General features: G+C 38.8%; 8 protein-coding genes across 8 annotated transcripts; all 8 read right to left on the bottom strand.

Annotated features, from left to right (window-relative positions):
* Nucleotides 1–106: 106 nt before the first annotated feature.
* Nucleotides 107–1,267, bottom strand: BRETT_004277 (uncharacterized protein; the record flags this gene model as incomplete). Its single annotated transcript, XM_041282773.1, has 1 exon — nucleotides 107–1,267. One exon carries the CDS (start codon nucleotides 1,265–1,267, stop codon nucleotides 107–109), a length of 1,161 nt encoding a protein of 386 aa, XP_041135549.1.
* An 813-nt stretch (nucleotides 1,268–2,080) lies between these two features.
* VMA2 (Vacuolar ATP synthase subunit B) lies at nucleotides 2,081–3,583 on the bottom strand (the record flags this gene model as incomplete). The annotated part of the gene is made up of 1 exon (XM_041282772.1): nucleotides 2,081–3,583. The coding sequence occupies one exon, from the start codon at nucleotides 3,581–3,583 to the stop codon at nucleotides 2,081–2,083; it is 1,503 nt and encodes a 500-aa protein (XP_041135548.1).
* Nucleotides 3,584–4,203: 620 nt separating this feature from the next.
* BRETT_004275 (uncharacterized protein) lies at nucleotides 4,204–5,910 on the bottom strand (the record flags this gene model as incomplete). Its single annotated transcript, XM_041282771.1, has 1 exon — nucleotides 4,204–5,910. One exon carries the CDS (start codon nucleotides 5,908–5,910, stop codon nucleotides 4,204–4,206), a length of 1,707 nt encoding a protein of 568 aa, XP_041135547.1.
* An 811-nt stretch (nucleotides 5,911–6,721) lies between these two features.
* Nucleotides 6,722–7,249, bottom strand: BRETT_004274 (uncharacterized protein; the record flags this gene model as incomplete). The annotated part of the gene is made up of 1 exon (XM_041282770.1): nucleotides 6,722–7,249. The coding sequence occupies one exon, from the start codon at nucleotides 7,247–7,249 to the stop codon at nucleotides 6,722–6,724; it is 528 nt and encodes a 175-aa protein (XP_041135546.1).
* Nucleotides 7,250–7,505: 256 nt separating this feature from the next.
* BRETT_004273 (uncharacterized protein) lies at nucleotides 7,506–9,215 on the bottom strand (the record flags this gene model as incomplete). Its single annotated transcript, XM_041282769.1, has 1 exon — nucleotides 7,506–9,215. One exon carries the CDS (start codon nucleotides 9,213–9,215, stop codon nucleotides 7,506–7,508), a length of 1,710 nt encoding a protein of 569 aa, XP_041135545.1.
* A 991-nt stretch (nucleotides 9,216–10,206) lies between these two features.
* BRETT_004272 (uncharacterized protein) lies at nucleotides 10,207–12,003 on the bottom strand (the record flags this gene model as incomplete). Its single annotated transcript, XM_041282768.1, has 1 exon — nucleotides 10,207–12,003. One exon carries the CDS (start codon nucleotides 12,001–12,003, stop codon nucleotides 10,207–10,209), a length of 1,797 nt encoding a protein of 598 aa, XP_041135544.1.
* A 909-nt stretch (nucleotides 12,004–12,912) lies between these two features.
* Nucleotides 12,913–15,960, bottom strand: BRETT_004271 (uncharacterized protein; the record flags this gene model as incomplete). Its single annotated transcript, XM_041282767.1, has 1 exon — nucleotides 12,913–15,960. One exon carries the CDS (start codon nucleotides 15,958–15,960, stop codon nucleotides 12,913–12,915), a length of 3,048 nt encoding a protein of 1,015 aa, XP_041135543.1.
* Nucleotides 15,961–17,390: 1,430 nt separating this feature from the next.
* Nucleotides 17,391–18,182, bottom strand: BRETT_004270 (uncharacterized protein; the record flags this gene model as incomplete). The annotated part of the gene is made up of 1 exon (XM_041282766.1): nucleotides 17,391–18,182. One exon carries the CDS (start codon nucleotides 18,180–18,182, stop codon nucleotides 17,391–17,393), a length of 792 nt encoding a protein of 263 aa, XP_041135542.1.
* Nucleotides 18,183–18,482: the final 300 nt, after the last annotated feature.

The following is an 18,482-nucleotide window of genomic DNA, read 5'->3' as shown; positions in this document are numbered from 1 at the left end:
ATACTTCTATAATGGAATTAAATGCCGAAAAGAACTACAACAAGAACAACACTGAATCATGTCACAACCAAACGTGCGAATTCAAAATTTACGCACTTGATGGAAGTCAAACGGCCAAATAATGGGCGAACTTCCATCTCAACGGCTCATTTTGATGTTCTTTGCTGCTTCTTTCCATGGTTTCTCTCCGTCGGCTCAGAACCTTGTCATACTTCCTTTTATCTATAACTGTGAAAAACTTGAAGGTACGAGTGATAAGCTCACCTTTCTTATTGAATTTGGTGTAGAAGTCTTTCGAATATGTGCTGATATCAATTCCTACGCTAGCGTTACGCTCTTTATGCTCTTCAGGAGAAGTTGCAAGCTTTGGACAAACAAAATGTCCATGTCCGTTACTATAACTTCCAAGAGGTTGATATGGGGCAGGATCAAGATCCAACTTACCAGACACAGAATGCTCTATCGAATCGTACAGACGCTTCAAGAGCACATTTGTAACATTTTCTGGAGTTGGCGTTTGATTATCGATAGTCCAGAATACCCATGTTGGTGGCCTATGCACATTGCGACCGATCGGCAAGATATCAAGATAGCAAAGAGTGAAACCGGCCTTCATAAACTCACTATCCTCGACCAAAACATCTAGATCTGTAAAATCATCTATTTCCTTCAGCGTACCATTCTTTCTGCCCAAAGCAAAATCACCCATATTCAAAACGCAGAGCTTTGCTCCTGGAACCAGACTCTTTATCGAAGAAGGTGGGAAGTAATCACATAGAACCTCACCTGATGATTTGTTAACGATTTTGAAGTTGACACTGCTAAGTCCGGCAGGGTTCTCAAGTACCACAGTCCCAATAAAACGGTATTTTCCAGCGGGTAGACGCACCTGCTTCTTGAATTTTAGCAAGTAGGTACGATTGATTTTCAACAGTCCATGGTCAAATGAGGATCTTGACTCGTCAAACTGACAACTCTCTTTATCAAAATAAATTCTCCTGCTTTTATAGATTTGGTAAATAAACTGCCATGAATCCCCTATGAATTCACACTTATTCAACTGTTCTGGATGTTGCTTGCCTAACAGCACTTCCTGATATGGCCTTAAGTTACAATAGCGTGCGATAATCATCCTTTGTGTCTTTCTCCAATAATCGAGTGACTTGATATAATCTATAAAAGCATAAAAGTCATGCAAAGAAAGCCAAAGGAGAACATTCGACCCGCAATCACGGATCAAGCGATCATGGAAGTAATGGTTAAGCATTATGTAAAAAAAATGGTTGGTGCGGGAGAGTTCTAACGGGACCAAATCGAAGATCTCGAAAAGAACCTCCGGCGGAAGATCCATGAGAGATATCATACTATTGGATCATCCAAGAAACCAGATCGATTTGAGTTGTTTGATAGTACGGACGGAAACCATTTGACTTAGTAGCAAAGGAATTAAGGGTGCAGTTCTGTACTAGTTATAAGCAAGAAGAACAGAACAGGGGGGGAAAAAAATTAAGGATAATAACGTACCTCTTGGGAACAATTCATTTTTCCTCATAACGTAAATTCTCCCTCTCTTATTTACAGTACTTCCGTCCGCTCCATTGCCGACTACAGGTTGACTGAAATTTTACAACGAATTCAAACAATGTGCCCCTCCCCAAGTCAACGGAGAAACCTCGTTGTAAGAAGCAAAAAAAAGTTGCTACATTATTAATCTGGGAGGTCTTCTATTGTTGAGCACAAAGAGTTTTTATGGAGATTATCGGTATCGGCGTTATGCCGCAAGAAAAGCGGACGGACTACCTGTAACCCCAACCTTTAAAATTTCAAGAAAAAAAAAAAAAAAAAAGTAGGAATTTTACTAAAGCTTGAGGCACATGAATTGAATTTGGGATTCCACAATCCATCATTCTACACATTTACTACCATTCGAAACGACTTACATCTGTTAAAGATTATATCTTGTATTTTAGTATACTTTGAAACTTCCGAAATTGTGAATTTTTTCTTATCGGAAGAAACGATGACAGTAAAATCAATAAGAGAACAACAACAAAAAAAAAGCTTACATGCAAATCAATGCTTAAGCTTCAACCTTCTGTGTATTTGCAGCAGCAGCAGTTCTCTCTCTATCGTAGAATTCGTTCAAAATCTTTGGCGATATCCTGTTAAGCATCTCCTTAGGATAAATTCTTAAAAGAGACCAGGCCTTGTCCAAAGACTCAAACACAGTTCTGTCTTCATAGGCACCTTGAGAAATGAAAGTTTTTTCAAACTTCTCCAAGAACTCCAAAGAAAGCTTATCCTCTGTCGACAAAGCATCCTCACCAACAACGGCCTTCATAGCTGCGGCATCCTTGCCGATAGCGTACTTGGCATAAAGCTGGTTGGAAACATCACCGTGATCCTTTCTGGTCATACCCTCACCAATGGCGGACTTCATTAATCTAGAAAGTGATGGCAAGACGTTGATAGGTGGATAGACACCCTTGTTGTAAAGCTGTCTGTCAATGAAGATCTGTCCCTCGGTAATGTAACCGGTCAAATCCGGAATTGGATGTGTAATATCATCGTTAGGCATGGTCAAAATAGGAATCTGGGTAATCGAACCATTTCTTCCTTCAACTCTACCTGCTCTTTCGTAAATAGTGGCCAAATCAGTATACATGTAACCAGGGTAACCTCTTCTACCTGGAACCTCTTCTCTGGCAGCGGAAACTTCTCTCAAAGCATCGGCATAAGACGACATATCAGTAAGAATGGTCAAAACGTGCTTTTCTGTTTGATATGCAAGGTACTCTGCAGTTGTCAAGGCCAAACGTGGTGTAATGATTCTCTCAATGGTTGGATCATTTGCCAAGTTCAAGAACAAAACAGTTCTCTCCAAAGAACCATTCTCCTCAAAGTCCTGCTTGAAGAATCTGGATGTTTCTAAGTTCACACCCATAGCTGCGAACACAATGGAGAAGTTGTCCGCATGTCCATCGTGAACATCCTTTGTTGGTCTAACCAAACTTGCCTGTCGGCAAATCTGTGCGGCAATCTCATTATGAGGCAAACCAGAAGCCGAGAAAATAGGAATCTTCTGACCTCTAGCAATAGAGTTCATCGTGTCGATTGCCGAAATACCCGTAGAGATCATCTCCTCGGGATATATACGAGCATATGGATTGATAGGCGATCCGTTAATATCTAAATAATCCTCGGCAAACACCCTTGGACCGTTATCAATAGGCTTACCAGAACCGTTGAAAACTCTTCCCAACATGTCCTCCGAAACGGGAATTTTCAAACTCTCACCTGTAAATTCAACCTTGGTCTTCTTAACATCAATACCTGATGTTCCCTCAAAGACTTGGACAACTGCTTTATCACCTTTCACTTCCAAAACCTGACCCTGCCTCGAAGTTCCGTCTGAAAGAGTTAAGTTAACAATTTCGTTGTACTTTGGGAATTTGACATTTTGTAAGATAACCAACGGTCCATTAACACCTCCAACGGTATTATATTCCAAACGTGGATGTATCTTGAAGCCCTCCGTGACGGCTTTTTTGTTCAGGTCGAATAACTCTTTATCTGACAACATATTTCTATTATGACTGCTTTCTTATTCTCTTTAGCCCCTTGAATCCACTGATGGCACAATGTTAAACAAAACCAAGAACAGCGACTATTATTCTTGAGAGATATGAGGAGATTTTGGGAGAAAAATACAAATAGCTTATTTTATTCTTTAACTCTAAAGAAAGATACTAGATATCTTGAGTATAATTAATCAATTGCTCTGCCTCTCCTCTTCCTTACCGCTTCCGCGACCTGATAGATTAGAAAATTTAGTTACTGCACACAGGGACACCGCATACTGAGTATGCAAAATAATCGGAGCGGAAAAAAATAACATCCTTATGCTTCATAGTTTAATTTTATTTTTACACATGTATTTTTTTTTTTTTTTGGTATCCAACTGCCAAATTCCTCTCAATTTATTTATCTAAAAATTTCGGCCTATATCATTGCCGTCGTCTTCATAAGGGATGCTCCATAATGCGAGAAATAATAAGATTTCCGGGTAACGTGTGTACATCCGTACACGAACGATTAACCTATTCGAGATAAATTCATCATTTCCGACGTGCAATCAGATCACAATATTATTCATTAGTACACAATTAATAATTTATAGATGAATTTAATAAGGATATTACATTATAATGCTTTCCCAACAACTTCCCACTTGTCTAAACTGCTTTGCTTTCCTTTAAGATGGTGAGTAGTGTTAATGCTTGCTAAACTGTTTCGACTCCTCAATACTGGCGATTGTTTCAGACTGTTTGAATTGAGAGAAAGATTAATTTGCTGAAATGCGGATGAAGTCGTTGACGAATTCATGATACTCAATGATTTACTACTAGCACTTCTGGCATCGGCGATTTTACGAATTTGACAATGTAAATATGCATATAGCTCACTTGCAAATAGAGATGGATCTTCAAGAGCCTCCTCACTTGGAATTGACCCGTCAAACACCTTCTCATTAGTACGAGTATTACTTGAGCTTTCAGCTTCCCATGATGTGCCTGGTATTAAGGATGCAATGTCACTAAAATCCAGTTGTTCCCCATTTAGGATTTCTGCGTATTCTTTTATGCTGTATTCATTTGTGCTCTTGGCGGGGAGTACATTGGATTTAGAGCTCTGCTTAACCTCTTTCCCGTAAATTTTCTTTGGCGATTTCCAAAAGAAAAATGATTTCTTATGCCCTTCTTCGCCATTTTGCTTTTCTTTATGTAACTTCTCTGATGCCTGCTTCCGTATCATAACCAAACTCATGATTTTCTTGACGATTGTGGCCACAATCTGATCTGTTTTTAATATGTCCGAAAGAGAACTAAATGCAGACAGGCTCTCTGGACTTACTGTTAGCATTATTCTCGTAAGAATAATGATTTGTCTAGCCATAGCTTCACAAAAATGCCTTAGCTGATGCGGCCCGACTTCGATAATTGATCTTAAAGGGGCCACTTGTTTATTGGTCTTACTTAGGTAAACAGCAAAGTCCTTATGAACAGTCAAATCGAAAATGACTGGCATACCCTCTGACATAGATACATTATATGGAATGCTAATAGTCATGTACTCTAATATCCACATTATGAATCTCTGTAAGTTGATTAAAGTACAATTGACAATCCTCGTCGAATAATTCAAAATTTCGCTTGTTCGAACGATGGGTACCCCTAAAATTGCAACAGACGACCCGATATCATCGTGTAACATTCTAACGCTCCATACATCAAACATAGAGTAGACCAGTTTCAATCTAACTGTTTCTATCAACATTTCCTGCTTGGGTAAATGTCCATTCCTGGAATCAATCAAAGAGCCATTTATTCCATCTTGAATGCTTTGTTTTCTTGCCTTGAGCAATTGCTGTTCTCTTTTTACTATGCGCTTTCGTCGAACAATGCTATTTTGAATCTCTGTTAGCTTGCCTTGTATATTTCCACAAGTATCATTTAACGTTGAAAGCTTTCTCCCAAGTTGCTTAATAAGAAGTTCACGTTGAGAATTTTCCACCTTGAGAATTACACTTGCCAATCTAGCAACAGACTCCGCCTGTGGTACCAGTTTCTTTTGATCCAAGTCATTTGATGCAATGTATCTTTGGAGATAAGAGTATGCTCTTTCATCAAGGCACTCATTCAATATTGAATTCACCATTTTCCCAGATACCTCGCCATTTTGAAATACCAACAGCATTTTGAGCCTCAGTTTTAAAAGACGAAAACTTGTACAACTTGAGCAGAAGTATTTTCTTGCAGTTAGTTCATGGTCAGACCTTGGCTGAGAATTATGACAAATACCACATACGGGTTGGACAACCAATCTCGAAGATGCTTCAATGCCCGTCATAGTGCAAGTACCAAAGCATCTATATTCAATTACGTGTAAATTTTAATGGTATAATAAAAGTTATTCATAAAAAAGTAAGTATACTATAAAAAGGTACTAAATTCTTGTCTATTCTACTCCCTATCTTGTCCTACCTAAATTTCCTTACTTCTTTTTTGGCGGGGAACTAAACAATTAATAGAATTTAATTTCTGCTAATAGTATCGCGCTCTCATGTATCGTTTCAAATTTCACCATAGCTATTACCTCTATGTAAAGCAAAAATGTGAAACATATCTCATATTTTCTAGACAATCCACGAATTAATTCTTGTCACTATGAGAATTCGCCGAAATTTCGTTATTGGTAAGTCTTTTTCGACAAATGATCAACCGACTTCTATACTAACAGATGCATTCTTTTTGAAGCTTTGTTTTTAACATCACTAATAGCATTGTATCTCGGCCTTGCAAACATCAGTATTGTACACGATAAAATTGTTCATTTCGGTGTGTTTTTCATATTAACAACCTTGTTTTATTGGACAGTCGAACTTCGATCCCAAAGAACTTGGAATTTGGTGGTATTCATCATTTGTACCATTGTTGCTGGAATAGGAAGCGAATTCATTCAGCATGCAATCTCTCCATTTAGAACGTTCGATTCAGGTGACATAATCACAAATGTTGCCGGATCAACATTGGCAATGCTTTCTTCTATCATTTACAGAAGGCTATACACTAAGCACAAGTACCGGAAAGGTCAACAGGTGGGACTTAATTTAGAAGATGAAATCCATTTCCAACATCTATAATCGTATAATATGTACATATCAGAATTTGCAAGAACGCGCAATGATATCACTGAGGTTTTCTAAATAGCGAATATCCTCTTGATGAAAGCCATTATTTTCAAGGCAATCCATATCAAGTACCCCCTTTAGTACATTATCTTGAATAATAGGTACCACAATCTCGCTTTTTGTATCTCCATCACACGCTATATGGCCCGGAAACTTTGTAACATCAGGAACTCTTTGAATCATCTTAGTACTAGCAGCTGTTCCACAGACACCATTGCCGATTTTAATTGTTTGGCAGGCGACTTTTCCCATAAATGGTCCAAGAATTAGTTGCTTGTCGTTTTTTGGATCCACAACATAGAACCCACACCAATTTGCTGGCACTTTCAATCCCTCATTGTATGCGTGCCATAATAATGAACTGCAATTTGCAAGATTTGCAACCCAATTATCCTGATGGTCTGCTAACGCAGAATACGAATCATTGACCATCTGTAATACTTCCGCGCGAGAGCCTGAATCAAAATTTGAGTATTCCGCATCATGCATTTGACCCATTGTTTATTTAAATATCACTGCTTTGGATCTTTCTTTGACTGCTTATTCTTAGAATCTGGAAAAATCATAAAACGGGAAAAATATAAAAATTATAGATACTTGAACATGAACATAAACAAGCACGTCCAAAATACGGCAGTGCAGGCCAAAAAAATACAGATATATTTTGAAATTTTATGACCATCAGGACATGATAGTTTCATTAATGCTCTAGTAAAGATAGTATATAATAAGGTGCAAAACAGCAAGGTCCAGTTCAATACTGCCAAGGTTTCTTGCATATCGAGGACGAGGTAGGACTCTTGTGAATGGTAGAGGTTCGTGGTTTTGCCAATCTAGGAATACCGGAGACAGTCCTTGATTTTGGTATTTGGTGATGTGAAAAAAGCGGTGGCCTTTCCGTGAGGTCTTTATAGTTTTTTAAATTTTGGCTGAACGTTGAATGGGAACCCAATGTTGGATATCTTGGAATCGGTGTGCTCGTATTACGCGAAAAATTCGAGCCAGGCTCTGTAAGAAAAGAGTGTAAATTAGAGCAAGCTCTTGATGGTGAAATTTTTGATTTGTTTGAATGATGTGTGCTATCCGTGTTGAATTTCAAATTAGTTTTCGAGTCCTGTGCAAGTAACTCTTTGTTGGACACTGCCCGCTGCAGGGACGCCTTTGTTGGGCGTAAATATGATGGTATACGATGCTTTTTTGATAAAGGCGGTGTTGGTTTCGTTTTAACTTCTTTACTAAAAGAGCTAACATCTCTTTCAAAGGAAGATTTTGCTGGTGTTCTTGCTCTGGCAGATGCATGCTTGTTTGAAAACAAAAGTTTTGGAACAAGACTGTCTTTTAGTGATGGCTGAAATTTGAAATTTCTTTGAGGTGGTTTGTACCCAGCTACAGAATCGCTCTGCTTGCATGTAGTCTTATAAGCCTCATTTTTCTTCAATCTGCCTAAATGGGTATTCTGGATCTTCTCCCTTTCTTGTTTATTCCTTGTGGGAGTATCTATAACTTCTTTGAAGTCTCCAGTAGGCGTCTTCTGTCGCTTGGAAGCACTGCCAACTTTTTGCATTGCATTATGCTTTTGACCTGGTGTTCTGTTGAGATTCTCCATATTGTCATTGGGCATTTCCAAAACTGCTCTATGTGGCCTAGACCTCACGGCAGTTGCATTTGTTTGTCGCTTCAGCCTCGGAATAGCATCTGATCTGCTTAGTGCTTCCTGTTTATCACGCTTAGCTCTGATTGCAGCATAATGAGAGCTTATTGATTCCATTTTGTTGAATCTGGACTTGTGAGCTCTCGAATACCGTGTAGATGACCTCCTCTTCAACTCGTCGTTACTTGTAGTATTATTCAAACGCTCTATGTTTGCAATGTTCTCGTCTCGAAGTTTTTGATAGCGATGGCTGAATTCATTCATCACATTGGTGCTCAGCTTAGATGAGAAAAGCTTTTTCTGCAAATGCTCCATTTCATCCACAAATGATTGATTCTCCTTGTTACAATAGCTTGTCTCACATATACCATCCGTCAAAGTGTCATCTATCTTAGGTGTGTGTCTCTCGGATGGTGATCCAGGTGAGGAGGTTGCAAATGAAGGATAAAGTGGGCGACCATTAGTGTTTGTAAATTTGAACGAAGATGATGAGGGTGTTACAATTTTTTCCTGTTTTCCCTTTGATTTCTTTGGTGTACTTAATGTTGAAACAGAATCTCTGTCGAATAGTAGCTGCTGCCTCGGTTGTGTGTTATCAAACTGACTTCCACCGGGGAATCCACCGGGTATATTAAATGTTTCAGGCTCGTTCATCAAGAACTTCAAGTATGCTACTGAAAGAAAATTGATGGTGTTGAGCCAAGCTTCGATATTTAGTGTTTGGAGTTGATGTAAAGAAAGAGTAAGTACAATTTTACTTGTGGTCAGAAAAAAGCTCAGCTCCAAAACAGATCCGTTGATTTGACCAGTCATTTATTTGATTTGACGAAGTTCCAACTTTTTTTTTTTGATTTTATTTTTTTCTCTACTTTTTCTCTTGATTGTGTGCTTTTTTCCGTATCGAGGAAGTGATAAACATTTTAAATTCCAGCAATTAGCCGAAAAAATAAATAATACGAAGATAAAAAATAAAAAGGGACGACCGTAGTGAGCTTCGAATACACGTCATAACGAGAAATGAAACACCAATTCAAATTAGTATAATATCTTTCCTTATAGCTCTATAAAAATAAACAGAGTTTAGCGTTGATAGATTATAAGAAACATCACAGTTCGGTTGCTGCAATATGCTCAGATAATCATTTGATAATCATTTATTGATTGGCTAAAGCGGCGGCAGCAGTATTAATACTATAACTGAAACTTTTTGGCTACCTGACAAAACTTAGTGGAGAAGAATTTCAGGTAAAATTTCAAATTTGACTTAAAACAGATCCAAAAATGTCAAATATATAGTTTATGAGAATCTGTGTAAATAGTAAAGAGATTTGGAAATGAATTAGAGTGAGGATAAAAGTGGTGGTTAATTCATTAGTAGACGTCGTCGTTGTGGCGGTTCAGAATGAAAGAGAAGGTTTTGTGGATAAAAATTACAAATACTTACTGTATAGGATATACTGGCGTAAATTTATCAGATTTCGAATGTTGATTATTCTCGGTTTATTATAAATCAGGAATAAACATATTACAATGTTAATCATTATTAAAGGATATCACACCATTAAGGTAAGACTTTTGTTAAAAATACTAGACAAGAATTTGCCGAAATGTCGACACAAGAGACTTAAGTCTTTGTGCATTCCATCACATGATTACAATTTGATTTCTTTAGGAAAACTACCAAGAATAGACCTCGAGGTTATGATGATCCGATCTTAACTGCTTGCAAAGATGGATTACTTGAAAAAGTGGTATTAATAGAGCGAAGGAAGTCAAGCTATTGTTAGCATAAATTTCATCTGTATTAAAACACAAATGACCATTTTTCGTATGGTTCAAACACACGAACACAATTATAAAGCCTACGGATAAAGAATAGATATCCCCCAAGGCATAATGTCTCCAATTTTGGCTGCTTCTTGATAAGTGCAATGATATCTTGCTTTATGTTATGAAGCAAAAATAACTTTGACTTATGGATTAAGGTCCTTGTACACGTACACGAAGTGTAAGTGCTGTCTTCTCGAAATGGAATATCAAAGAAATTCATACCAAAGGTACTTTGAAGTTTAGGCATTCTTTGGAACAAATCTCGAGAAGCAACTTTGTAGTATGTATGCAATAGGTTGTTGCCTTCATTTCCAGGAGGCACATCAATCCGTGCTTTCTGACATTTTGTGCATCGACATTTGTCAAATATTTTGTGCATATTACCAATATTTTGATTTTCTCTTACATCATCATCAAATGTAAGAAAAAGCTTCCAGTTGAATAAATAATCTGGGATGATTAGCGTTTTGACATTCGGGAAATTAAGCATTTTCTTGAAAAAGACGACCTTATCAGTGATATATTCATTTGTGACGCGGAAAGGATTTTCGTATGCATCATCTGCTCCAGGCGTGTATAGCTGAGGGACGTGGAAAAAGTTGTTCATGGAAAAGAGCCAGTATTCAATGTTAGCGGTGGCTTCACTAGAATTAAAGAGTTCAGCATATTTACTTATGTAATATAAAAGATTTGAATCGTGAAACACCGTCTCACTTGCAATTGAATCATTCTCAAATAAATTGTTGGGGTTAAGATTCACTAATGAGAGTCTATGAATATCTGAATGAAGCACTGTATTTATGAAATCAAGTGCACCAATATTTTTAAATTCGTCTTCAGGTAAAACGGAAAACTTGGAAATCCGTAATTCAACATCTTCAAGGGATGGACAGTCAATAAGCTTTGGCAAATGTGAAAAATATCGAATGTCCGATATTGTGATGGAAAGCCGTTTCAAGTTTGGAAGAAGGCTTGCTTTGGCTTCCAATATTTCAGTCCCTTTAGATAACGCAGAAAAAAAAGTAATTAATGAGGATTGGTTCACGAATTCCAAGGATGTGATATTTTGCCTCGAAATGTGCCGAGATAACCTTTGAAATGAAATTTTCCTATTAGATAGACTATTTTGCGAAATATTTACCTGAAGACGAAGTCTGGAACGGCTGGAAAGTAAAAGCACTTCATCCATATTGCGTAACTGGTAGCTTTCTAATGATGGTAATGTTTTACGATTTTGATTGGAAGTTTCTTCGAAGTGCTCATAGTAGGAATCGAAATCATCATTTTCATAGAGCATGCAAGGGTCAGTGGCATAAGATGAGCTGAACGTCTTTATTAGTTCGATAACCCCGAAATCATGCTTAAGGAAATTGATCGACTTTAGGTATTCCAAAGGATAATTTGCGTGTGTTTCCTTCCAATCCAAGAGGAGCTTGATCAATTCCTGCATGTCATCCATCCGGCAAAAGTCGAAGTTACAATCGACATATATTCTTCTTATATACTTTGCAACATTATGGCTTTTGCTAAGACTTCTCACAAATAGGGATAAATGCTCCAATCTGCAAATTGTGTAAGGTGTCTCTTCAAAGCTAGGAATGAACACCTGGTGAACTTTATAATCAGCAACTAATATGTTGGAATATATTGCTGGCATAACCAGATAATAAAACGACTTACAAGTTAAAGCTAACGAAAGTCGATCATCTGCAGAGTACAGGCTTTTAGTGACAAGCCTAATAATCACCTCGGGAAGATCCAAGATATTCATATTGGTTCTGTTACCAGAGTGTTTTGGACTAAATTTTAGTGAAGGGGGATAGCACATTGTCAGTATATATCCAAGTGCAACTGAATCATTCAACAGTTTATTTCATTTTTTTCAGGTTTATCTTCTATTTAAATGTCGACAATTTATCTTGCTTTTCCAATTTTTTTGGTGTGACTGAATCATGCGTGTGCTAAAATCCCTACTTAATTGGGGGTCACACATGAAACCCCACAATAATTTTTAGTAAGAAATGTTCGCGCCACAGCAGGTTCCCATGTTCCCGTAAGGTACGAGTATTCAAGTGTGGAAAATACTTAGGTACCCTCCAATCCACTATATTTCGGATATTGGCCTGAAATGCACATTTCAGATATATAGACAAGGATCTAAAGCTATCTGGGCTTACAATTAACTTTTCTTGTCTTACAATAAAATTTTGTGCTAATACTTCAGCTCATCTATCTATCGTTCGGCCTGGAGACTTAGGAATAAAGGAAATTTTATGCGGCTGAAAAAAACAACAACTAAGATTCAAAGATTTTGAAAGATTTTGCGATGCTCTTCCAAAACCTGGAAATTTCGCAGTCCTGCTATTGTTCGCCGGCCTGTTATTGATCGAACACACGGACCACGAAAAAAAAATATATATATAATTTTGAAAACTTGGTATTGGAGTCTGTATATACAGAATGAAAACTTTTCCTGATCTGTAAAGATATGTGAGAGTAAAGAGAAAGGATAAAAAAGAAAAATAATTGAAAATTAAATTGAAGCGTAGGTAACAGAAATCAAACACAACAAGAAATGAATAATGAAATACTTCAAAATGAAAATCTTTTAAGAAAACAGAACGACCAACAATACCCCAAAGTATAGAGGTAAATAATATAGATTTATAAGAGAAAATATTTATAACATATCCGATGGACTCCCCATAAAGTGATTTGTACTAGCAAGATCCACCTGAAGGCTTGGGATATTAAAGATATTTTGGAAAAGTGACTCACCATCTGAAGGCAGCGTATCTGATGTGGGAATATCACTATCGTTTGTAGGTGTAGTTTCGTTCTTCGAGAACAGCTTCAAAAGACTATCCAGGTTTCCAGCATCATTAGATGCAATTCCATTCAATGATGGATCTTCCTGTGTCTCTGCCAACGAATCAAACGAGAAGGTTCCTCCCTCAAATGGTGCTGAAGGATTATGAGGATCGGCAGTTTGATTTGCTTTGATGATATCCTGCTGCTTACCGTCAGATCCGTTCATTAGCGGTTGGTGCTGTAATGAGGGACGAACAGTTCCATCCGGAGCCCTGTAACTTAAAGCAGGCGGTGCTATTAGTGAAGCAACCGGGACGTTGTAGAAGTTCTGATTTCCAGAAAACGGTTTCTTTGCCTTCTTTCTCGGACCACCATCATCAACAGAGCAATTTGTGTTTGGCTTTTGTGCCGTTCCAGACATTTTCGATGAACTCGTGATTTCTTCAAACAAATCACCGCAATCAAACTTTAAAGAAGGATTGCTCTCTTCCACAACGTTAACGACGATATAAAGCATCCGACGTGCAATCTCATCCGCAACCCAGCCTTTATCAACGGCGGTTTTCCTTTGGAAGTTTGAAAAGAAGTTCTTGGCTGACTTTATTAACACGTTCACCTGCTCCTTGGTGTTTGGTGCTTTCGGGTTCTGCATTACGCTTGCCGATAAAGTTATGAATGCACTAAATGGATGATACATACAGAACTTCCCAAACTCCGAGTCCTTCAGCATGGTGCTCATGTTCAATATGATCATCGATGCCTCCACACAGGCCTTCCCAGCCTCATTCATTTTCTCAGCAAGTGGGCCTGAGATCTCTCTCGTCAAATGTGTGTACTTGATTTTCACAATGGCCTTGTTGATAATTGCCTTAATATGATAGTAGCGGTAATAAAGGGACACAAATACGTAGATGTAATAAATGGAAAGACCGGTTCTTTCCTTCTTCTCCTTTTTGATATAGTCCGTGAATCTCGGGTTCAACTTCACGGTTGGCCTCAAAAGATCTGGTATTAGCAACCTCCACTCCTCTAGATCCTCGAGTAGCAACTTTGCACTTTCGTATATCTGTGAGGGGCTCTTGTTAGTAAACGCGTTTGCAGCAAATAGTTGGTTGTACGTGCGAGATGTAAGAACAGAGTACAAGTGGAAAGCAATAAAATTTACTTCACTCAACCGCTTTTCCGCAAGCAAGTGTTCAAGAGTTTCCTTAATTCTAGAATCATCATCACCAAACAGCCGCTTGCTCATCCATGATCTAGTTAATCCATCTGGCGGAGGTGCAGAGACGTCATTATCATTTATAATAGGTGGTTTTCCGAACCGTAGGCACATCCCACGGTCGGCATCATAGCACACCCACCAAATAAAGCTTCTTTTCCTCTTCTCCTTTTCCGAAATTCCAACGTACGTAGAGCCCTGATGAAGACCCATGTCCTGGGCTTGCCTGATAGCTGTAGAAGCAATAAGATAAGCACCCTGGGAAAGAGAGACGAGGTCAGCATATAGCGAAAGTAGCATGATTCCTCTGATACCGGTTAAACCATCAAACACGACGGACACACGATGGTAGTAGAATAAGGAATTATTGAGAAGCTCGAACTTCATCTTTTCCAAATCTTCCCAGGTCGGGTTCTGGCCGGAAGATCCGTACACCTGTCTTTTCTCCTCTAAAAGTGCGGCGGCAACTAGGAGCGAGCAGTTCATCAAGAGCAACTCAGAGTATGTGTATCTTGGCTCAGGCGTCAATCCATCACGATGATCGCAATACATCTTCAGTAACCTTGAAAGAGATGGGTAATCGATCAATCTGGATAAAACGTTGGGCGTCTTTAGCTCTTCCAATAATATGCCTATGACCTCGCGAGGGGGGAATGGAACAAGCTGGTTTTTCTCTATAGGATCGACCCAGACAGATAGATGACGGTGCTCGAGCCGAACAAATGTGCAAAGAAACTCTCTGAGTGGAGCAGTCACATTCTTGTTTTTCACCTTGCTATCTATCCATTTCAAGCCCCGGCAAGAGAACAACGAGATAGAGGTGTGATTTCCAAAGTACATTTCGCAGTAATCGCCAGGCTTCACCTTCGGATTATTGTTGGCCACCGGATTCATTGACAGCGACAGTGCGGGACTCTTGGATGAATCACTGTTTCCAGATAAGGGGGAAGCGGAAGAAACCGGCTGCGTCAAAGATGGCCTTGTCCCGGAGGGTCTAAATGGTGAAGCGGGATTCATTATCAGTGGCATGGAAGCGGAAGATGCGATTGGAGTGCCGGATCCGAACAAATTAAATGTAGGCTTTGATGGCCCGTTGAGTGAGGTATTGTTGTACAGTATCTGGTTGTTTTTGGGGAATAATTGGGACGGCGAAAGAGAAGAATAAGCACTTGACTGGCTGGCAAGCATGATGGAAGGTAAACTTGGCTGTGAAGATATACGACGATTCAACGTAAGTCTAGGAGGGTCTTGCTGGACTGCTGAAGGTGATTGACCATCATGTTGAGCTTCAGGGGCCACTTTGGAAACCAAGAGGCTGATCATAGACTCCAGCTGGTCGAGTCTGCTTTCAATCTTCTTATCGAGGGCCAAAGAGGCCGCGGGAACATGATTTTCTACCGGTATGTTCGGTTGAAGTCCAACACTGTTATCCCATTTGCTTTCAGAGGAATTTATGCTCGAGTTAGGACTGCTCATCGAAACAATACCCGAGAAATTTGCCGACTCCACCTTCACCTGGTTTGAATTCTTCTTCTTTGATCCCGATCTCCGCTTGGCCACATAGTTGTACGTGCATTTAAGGTGATGTTTAACACAGACGGCACACTGGGGTCGACCGTCGCATTTGATTTTCTTTGATCTGCAGTAGTCACATGCCTTAGATGTCCTTTTTCTGTGTCCAGCACGTAGAACAGTCATTGTTATCTCTGCCCCTGAATTCCTGAATAATTATTGGTACGTGTCTGATTCAAAAAAAAAATTAAATAGAAAAAGAAGGGCGATTAATTCGTAATGAATCCTTAACCTCAAATGCGCTCTCTCGCAAGTCAATCAACAGCTAAAAACTGACAAAAAGCTCAAATCACCGACTAAATTCCTTTTTCCCCTAAGAAAGCCAAGCAATATAAGAGGTTGCCCACTAAATATTTATCAAGTTTTATGTTTTTTTAGGCGTAACACTAAGAAAGCCTATAACATGAAAAGTTGAGAAAAGCTCGGCCGTGCTTAAGAGACAAAAAAAAGATTTGGAGATACAAGGATCCGTTAATCGGCTTGAAAAAAAAAAAAATAGGGGGAGTTGGGGGAGTAGAGGAAGTGCTTTAAGGCAAATAAAAAAAGGTTGGGAGCGCACATACAACTAATAATGATGTCATCTGCGAGATTCAGCCATATCTTGAGGCTTAGATCAACCCTTAAAACTTGAACGGCTTTAGATTTTAAGATATTATCCCCGAGGTACTACAGGGTAAATTTAAAATTAAAAATAACACGGTACATCAGACCATTGAATTACAGTAGCGAGCGTTTTTCTAAATTTTTTTTTAATCTTTTTTTTTCTGATTCCTCTTCTTTTTCAACTGCCTCGGCAACGACTCAATTAAGTAATACTCACTCAGTCAGAGCTGTAAGTGCCATGCTCAGCTGAGAACAGCATGTGCTGTGCGATTTTTCGCAGTCTAAGGCCACATCACGAAACTGAATTTTCACCGGTCATTCAACCAAACAGGAATAAGACTTTTTTGGAAGAATAACTTGGAAAGGCCACTTCACATTGCTGGAGGATTGGTTTCCCAAATATGATTGGTTGCCAGTACGCGCAAATTTATTTCTTCCTCGGGACAATCGAAGGATTTGACACTCGGAAGGAAAAACTGTATTTCTTCGGCTACATCCTTTTTCGCTATACATGTATTCAATATTTTCATTCTAAGCATGATCTTTGCTTGTCCAGGCAAGGTATCACATGTAGTTTGTTGGATCAATGGTGGTGGACTGGGTTGTGGGGCAATCTTTTTCAAAAACAGATCTGAAAATGTAATAGTCATATTTTAATTATCCGAGAACAATCATCCAGCAACAACTATCTAGTATCGTATGTGTGAATGTATGGCTACTCTTGTCCCGGCACCAGCAATTTGAATAATAGCTTTACAGTTTCATCGTACGCTGTCTTTATACTGGTGTCCTATTCGATTCCTCAAAGAATGCAAAAAGTGTGGAATTATAAAGCTATATTCGTGAATATTGCCATATACAAGCTATAGCATAACTTATATGTATGTCGATAGCTTTCGTGCAATACGTATTTGTGTCTATATACAGGATGTGGTATTTCGAATAGCTCTAACCTAGGCAGTGGTGGTCTGTGTATCATTATTCTGCTGGGCATCCTCAAGACTATTACGCTCAAGTTTATTAGCCTTCCGCAAAAGCTTCTTCAACTTCCTGCTCTTTTGACTCTCAAAGACATACTTGCCAATACTAATATTGGTACCCTCAAATTCTACAGGGTTCCAATTGATTCTATCTGGAACAATCTCATCCACTGGAATCTTTTGTGGATTCAACTCCTCCAATAAGTACTTCTGGATCAGGTCGAAGTTGCTGAGTGCCGTCAACTGCAAATCAGAAATGTAGATACCAAACGTCCGCTGTACTTGCTTCAGTATGTTAAACCTCTGAGCCAAATTATTGAGCTCTGTATGTGCATCTCCTTCCTTTAGTGTTTGAGACTGTATCTCTCCCAAAAGCTTTGAAACGACACTTGGATACAACTTCCCCACTTCTTCTTTTGTGGTCTCAGCCTCTTTCTCAATTGTTATTGTGTATAATGACTTTTTTGGTATCCATGAGTCACCGGTAAAGCCGTTTAAATTCTTGAGTATTAGTTTCTTGTCAAATTGCCTTGGATCCCTTCTTCCAATAATTTTCACCTTATGAATGTCCTCAATCTCTTTGTGCTGTTCAACATCCTCAATGACATCTTCTGTCGCCCTTTCCTTGGGTAGTTCTGGTTTCTTCTTTTTGTAAAACTTTAAATAGTCTAAAATGGAACCCGCAACTGGTGTAGAAGAAAACCCACGATTATGTAACACCAACTGCTTGTTCACGAACGTTTTTCCTTGCTTTAATGCAAACATCTCTGTAATCAAACTGACGTCAAATTTTTGAATGATGACGTCTATTTAAATAAATTATAACGTTTGCTCTTTTGTTGGATCGTTCGTAGCCAAGTAGCATCACTAACTGTGGTGAAAAATATCTTAGTGACAAGCTCCTGAGAATTAAAAGGAGAAAAAAAAGTGAGGAGAGGAAATGAAAAGCAAACTGCTGGACGCTAAACGTCGATCGATGTCACCAGTATTGTTTCTGTATGATTCAGTACGGAAAATCCGAACGGTCCATATTGCGGTTTAATGCGATCCGGCCTAATCGAGGTA

The sequence above is a fragment of the Brettanomyces bruxellensis genome, chromosome 5, assembly GCF_011074885.1.
Source record: "Brettanomyces bruxellensis chromosome 5, complete sequence".
Lineage (NCBI taxonomy): Eukaryota > Fungi > Ascomycota > Pichiomycetes > Pichiales > Pichiaceae > Brettanomyces > Brettanomyces bruxellensis.
Note: the sequence above shows the minus strand (reverse complement) of the source record. Positions and strands in the feature narration are given on the sequence as shown.